This window comes from Kryptolebias marmoratus, linkage group LG2 (assembly GCF_001649575.2).
Source record: "Kryptolebias marmoratus isolate JLee-2015 linkage group LG2, ASM164957v2, whole genome shotgun sequence".
Lineage (NCBI taxonomy): Eukaryota > Metazoa > Chordata > Actinopteri > Cyprinodontiformes > Rivulidae > Kryptolebias > Kryptolebias marmoratus.
In genome coordinates, this window is record NC_051431.1 from 8624757 (window position 1) to 8631447 (window position 6691).

The following is a 6691-nucleotide window of genomic DNA, read 5'->3' on the forward strand; positions in this document are numbered from 1 at the left end:
AGTTAGTTATTTTAATTTTAAAATGTGAGTTGAAAGGATGTATAAGTGTATGTTACTTTGACAATAAGGAGCTAGTTTTCTTGAATGGATAATGTAACTTTGTGAGTTGTTTTAACTTAGGATATCAAGTTCAAACAACAAATAGTAATTAATTAGACAACTGAGTGGACTCACAAATGTGAGTTCTTACAGTATATAATTGTAAGTTTCCTTGACAAGAGTAATTAATTTATTGGAAGGAATAATGTTCTATGGTGAGTCATTTCAACTCATAGTATCAAGTTGAAACAATAAATTATCATCAATTGGACAGCTTTTATAACTTTCATTTAAAATTTGTAAAAAAGCTGCTTCTTAAGTTAAGTTCACTTATAATTTTAAGGCAGCAATTTAACTTAAATTTTTAAGTTAAACCACCCTAATTATTTTTACAGTGTGAGTTTGCAAAACTTCTGCAGTTCTTGAGTCCTAAAAAGCAAAAGCTACAAAGCAATGAGAGACCTTAAATTGTCTGAAGATTTGACAGAGGATTATTTGTCCAAAGGGATCTTGTTTTCACAGTGTTTGGCTCTTTTATTTTTTTTTTCCGATGATTGACAAGAACACACAGATATTGTTACCTGACAGTGAAAGATCTTAAAATGTTTTTTAAACCGAAACAAGCAGGCATGACTTGAAATTGGGACCTCAACCTTCAGCTCAAAAGTACAATTTAAAGCAGGTTTTTATTCGTCACATAATATAGAAACAAAAACTCATCACCTACTGGGTCCCACCGCATTTAATCTATTTCATAGTCCTAAATTAACCTTCATTATTATTAATCCATAACATGATAAGTCAAACCTCAAAAGGTGTGGCAAAAGGATCCTATCACCACAGAAACCAGTCTCTTAAAAACAGCCACAAATCCCACAGCCAGCATCTCTTCTGTCAGCAAACCCTGAGGAAAGGATGTTTATCTTCCTCCTGCAGTGCCACGCAGGGTCACGTGTGCATGTAATGTCATCTATTTAGCATCCTTAGGCAATGAATCTCCTCTGAACTCTCTCAGACCTGGATCTGTCTGTTCTACTACCCATCACCAAAGAGTCAAGTCCTGGCCAGAATGAAACCTCCACATCGCTCTCATCCTTCTGCATGAAAACCTTAGAGTTTATGAGACTGTTAACATCATGTGCAAGAGATATGAAAGCAACTAAGGAAGTCTCACCCACATAAAATAAAACATTCTGACAGTAGAGAATAACTTGGTTTAAACAGACAAAACCTCTCGATTTGTCAAATCTAAATAGAAGATTGTCTCTCTAAACTGTCCCAGTGCAATTGTTGTCCGTCTCGGTTATTTGTTACAGTGCAAAATCCTTTTTGATAAAACAAAAAAACATCTTCTAATGCTTCCCAGCAGCTCATTAAATATTTTGATGTTGTCAGGGTTAGTTATCAGATGAAATATAATAAAAAATGATCAAAATTGAACATGAAAGGTCTTGGGCTTATAATTTTGATCTCTTTGGCTGACATTTCCAAATAGATTTCCTTTAGTTGAAATGTTTTATAACGGTTTTGTAAATTAGATCTTGACAGTAGAAGTCCAAAGCCAGTCTGATTTATATACACCTTACAGCATCAGCGTTGCAGCTTTTGTTTAGAATTAATCAATCTCAGCCAGCACATAAACATCCTCGTCTACATGGTTTTAATAGGAAGCTGAAATTTGTTTTGCTCCAATAAAATGCTGCAGGATTTCATCCATCCATCCATTTTCTGGACTCGCTTTTTCCTTTCTGTGTCGTGGGGGAGCTGGTGTCTATCTCCAGCAGCCATTGTGCAAGAGGTACACTCTGGACAGATCTCAAGTCCATCACAGGGACACATAGAGACAAATGACTATTCACACTCTTATCTAGTTAGCAATGATCCTAACGTGCAGGTTTTTGGTCTGTGGGAGGAAATTGGAGTACCTGGAGAAAACCCACGTGTGCACAAAGAGAACATGCAAACTCCACACAGTAAGGCTGGAAGGCCATCCTGCAGCTTTCCTGCTGTGAGGCAACAGCACAAACCACTGCTCCCCCATGCCGCCCCCGGGTGTCATTAAAAACTACTAACGTTACCCAGTTATAAAAAAACAATTATTAGGTTAGCAAAAAAAAAGCAGAAATCAAGTAATTTATTCTGCTAAAATAAAAATGTTTGATTTTCAAGTTCTCAAAAAGGGATTAGCTATTATTTAATAACCCAAATTAAAAAAACATTTTTTGTTTGTTTTGAGAAAAATACATCTATTTCTGTTGACCTCCAGAAAAATGAACCATCTAAAAGTCAAAATAACCGACTGCTGGCTGCACACACTATGTAAACTACCCCTGATATAATGGGTTTGTCATGTCAGAGTTGCTGGATTTCTATCCTCGCGAAGCCAAATCAGTCGTAAGGAAGGCTGGAGATTTTGTAAGACAGTCTGCAGTCAGCCATGCTTCCATCTTGCTTTATAAACAGAGCAGCTACATCATCACATGACTGATGATGTAAGACAGACTTAGTAAACCAACCCTACTGTAAAGCACAAAGCTGCATTTTCCTGTTCAAAAGAACCATATGGCAAGCTCCACAGATTATTCCCATTCATTAGTCCCACAAGTTTAGGACATTTGGAACTCATTTCTTATCTAATTTTGCTTCTCCCTCTCTGGCTGTGTTTAACTACGTGAAAAAAGAGACAACCAGTATGTTGTTTTACTTCTGGAAATGGAAGTTATCAGTCAAAAGATCGATCGATTACAAGACAGGGAACAGAGAGAGGTTTCATTCCTGTCCACACGGGAACTACAGCACTACAATCTTCAGTATGAAGGTTAGAATTTAATTACATTCACTTACTAAAGCTTCATATGAGCCTTTATAATTTGCTGTATATTTAATCACTATAATGCAAATGCTGCAAACTGTATTTTGAAAAAAAATTTTTAGCTTTTCCTAAAGCACATCCTGAAAGCGTCAGGTTTGGTGGAGGATTTGGACCCAGAATGCAAACCAACAAGAACTGAAAAATAAACTAACTTATTAATAAGGAAACCAAAGGCTGTTGTGGCAGCAAAAACAAACAAACAAACAAACTTACAAACATGAAGTTCAGGGAATCAGGAGGAGAAACAAGGAAAAACCCAGACAGTGTATTCCTGCAACAACAAACCAGTGAGTAAGTGAAGCTGAGGAACAGATTATAAGGACTGAGGCTGATGAGGAAGTGGACACAGATGACTGATTACTAACTAGAAACAGGTGCAGATGGGCGTGGCAGCATGACAGGGGAAGGTACTGAGCTGAGGGCAGGTGAATAATGGCACAGGGAGCAAAACTACTGACAAGAACTAACAGTATTAAACATGGAAACAGAAGGAACTCACTCAACACAAGGAATGCAACAGAAACATGAACGAAAATGAACATAAAACTCCCTGACAGAAGGTCATGTCCTGGTATCTTCAACTATTCCGTGTAAATTATTTATGTTCATGATCACAACTAGAAAAACAAATCATTTTAAGAATTCAGTAGTCTCTGTATTAGTCAGAAATTACAGTGAAGAACACAAATACCCTGAATAATAACCAAAAATGTAAATAACAATGAATGAAACAGTTAAACTGTCCAAAAACTGATGCCAAAATGTTTTTTTGGGCATTGCCATATTGTATTTTTGTATTTTAACTCTACAACGTCAACCATTGTCACATCTTTACATTTAAAATGAACTAAAACCAAACAGTAAATTGTCCACTTTTAAATCTAATTATGCTGTAGATCGACCTGCAGAACAGAAATATGAACAAACTGAGCTACTATTACCACAGTGTGGCCAAATGTAACAAATCAATATTTCTAACTACAACTATTCACTCCACTATATATTCATTCACAATTCCAAACATAAAATATAAATGAAACAAATATTAGAAACCAAAAATCCCCTTCGGGTAATCAACAGTTCTTGTACCAAAGTATATTTCCAAGTCACAAAACTCCAGCACACATTCTCTCAGCTTAAACATAATATTGATTTTCCTTTTAGAAGCTAAAGCTTTGCAGTTTGCTTGTTGTTGTTGTTTTAAATGGCACGAAATGCCTTTAGGAATACCTCCTCAAGCTATTTACAAGGAGCCACTGAATTGCAAAGGGTCTGTTTGGTTGTAGCTGGTGCCAGATGCATTTCGAAACAAGCAGTACAAGAAACAGACTGAACTAAAATACAAAAAGGGCAATTTATCATCCCACAGGACGTCTTGTAGTTTTATTTATTTTTTTTGTTTTTTAGGCTTGATATTTTGGAGCCAAACATGCAGGGGAGGCATGTATTACCATCACAATGCAGTGAGGGCTCCACTCCCACTGCGTTTTCCTCTCTTGCCTGAGGAACACCCCTTCACATCGGATTGTACATGAGGGATTAAAAGGCTAACCCACGGAAAATCCTGAGCCTGGTGGAGCTACCAGCACCTCGCACATCAAAAAAATAATAATAAAAAAATAAATATATATGTTGGCGTTCATCAGAAGCGGTGCGTGCAAATGTCATTAAAACGCAATTTCACCCAAACTCCCTCAATTAGACTTACGTAAGGACGCATTTAACAACTTGGAGGATCTCATTTCAAAGCCTGCATCGTGGCATCGGATTACATAACAGATGATTCAGAGTAGAAGTTGTGTTTGCTGTGCATGAGTGTGCCGGAGAGAGGCCACATATAACCCACGAGTGTCCCCGATAAACTCCTGATATTGTTCGAATCTACTGCAAGCACCACCTCCTCAGTGCGTCGTGCTGTGGGCATCGGCAGGTGCGAGGCGATTTTTTTATTTTTTTGTTTCTGTCTCCTGCTGCTGCACGGTACTGTTTCACCAACAGCCCAGAAGGCTTTTCCTTTTTTGCCGTGCGTGTGTCCGTGTGTGTCTGCAAACACAAGGAAGCCCAGCATCACTCCCCCCCCCCCCCCCCCCCCCCCCCCCCCCCACANACCACATCAACAACAAACACGTCCCATCCGAGCAAAGAGAGAGAGAGATACACCGACGGCCCACATCCACACGACCACAAATACAGCCACGTTTCTTCACATGCATCCAACTATTTTAAAAAGCCAGCTACTCTGCACCATCTTTCATTCAACGTGCAATAACGCCAAGTCAGCGCAGTCTGCTCACGCAAAGCAATAATAATAATAATAAAAGAAGCTGCGTTTTGCCAGCGTGTGCCAAAAAAAAAAAAATAGCGCCCGAAACCTATTAGCAAGCGAGCTGTCTTTAGTTGACAAACAGCTCGCCCGTATAAGCTAATTAAGGACAGTCGCAGCGCCGTCACCGTCGCACCTGCTAAATGAAAGAGCGTCTGCGGGCGGAGGAGGCAGGAGGCTGCCTGTCCTGACCACGGTTTCAAAAGGATGGCAATACACGGGATAGTCGCAGCAGCGCAATAAACACAACAATGTCCGTCTTAAAAAAACAAAACAAAGAAAAGCTTGGTCTTACCTGCGCAGCCCACGAGAAGCAGGGCTAACAAAACATCCCCGGACTGGACCATCTTTAACTCCCCGAGTAACGTGACCGTTGGACGGTTTTAGCTAACGTTTAAATCTCCGCTCTGCCCCTGCCGTAACAGCTGCTCCCGGCTTCCCGTCCTCTTTTAGCAACTGTTTATCCTAATCTTTAATACGTGAAGCTCGACGGTTAGAAATGAGGAAAGGTAAAAATAAAAAAAAACACTAAAAAAAAAAGGAAGAAGAAGAAGTGTCGGTCAGCGGCAGCGTCTTTGATGACATGCAGCGGTCACAGACGAGCCAGTGATGATGAGGATGAGCGCCAGTGCACAGTTCAAAGTCTGACTGACAAGCGGAGCCTTCTCACCACGCGTGGATCACTCCGCGCAGGCAGGCAGGCAGGCAGGCAGGCGAAATCCGAGGCTCTCCTGCTAAATAGTTCCGCCGCCGCACTCAGAGACGAGCGCTGTGATGGAGCGATGGGGAAACCCCGGCTATGGTGATGAGAATGCACTGATTGACACGTGCTGAAAGGAGACACAAGTGACACATGTGAGACGCAAAAAAACCCCTACTTAAACTGTGTAAAGCTGTTTTACAACACTAGTTCGTGTGTTTTATATAATCAGAAGCTTGTGTGGGTGGTGGTGGGGGGAATGCTTAACTCAAACCTACCTAAGGTGGCTGTAACATGCAGTTTATTTTTTTATTTTTTGATGTTGTATTTGTTGCATCTCAAACCACCCATATCTACTACTGTAAGAAAGAGCAAAACAAACAAAAACAAAAAAACAGTAGTGTTCTTTAATAAATACTTATTCTAAGTTAAATTTGCAGCCAAGGAAGAGTTCCGGGACCAAAAAAACAGAAACCAGCCTGTATCCTGTGTCCCCATACTTTTGAGTTCATTATTAAGTGCTTATAATTATAGATTACTATGGCTGAGAAGTCTCACAGGTAGGTTTAAAAAGTCAGCACCCTTTTTCTTGTCATCCCTCAAATCCCAGAATAAAAAAAAGGTTATGTCCTCAGCATTATTAGGTTCTAGAAACCATTAGCCTGAAAGACAATTTTACAGGCACTTAGGGACTACTATCCAACTTTGCAGACCCAGTCCCAAAATATATTTAAACTGCATTCAATTCATATTCTGA

At 39.6% G+C, this 6691-nt stretch overlaps 1 protein-coding gene across 10 annotated transcripts in view; it reads right to left on the reverse strand.

The window, feature by feature from the left end:
* Positions 1-6114, reverse strand: part of ncam1b (neural cell adhesion molecule 1b) — a 93811-nt gene extending 87697 nt beyond the window's left edge. For 3 of the 10 annotated variants that reach the window (XM_017428332.3, XM_017428330.3, XM_017428338.3), the window contains exon 1: positions 5530-6109. In XM_017428332.3, the coding sequence (XP_017283821.1) occupies positions 5530-5581 (52 nt within the window). In that variant the 5' untranslated portion in view covers positions 5582-6109. Of the gene's footprint in view, positions 1-5529 lie in introns of all 10 variants that reach the window. The other 7 variants (XM_017428339.3, XM_037981465.1, XM_017428334.3 and 4 more) reach the window with 5 other exon arrangements.
* Between the last annotated feature and the right edge of the window lie 577 nt (positions 6115-6691).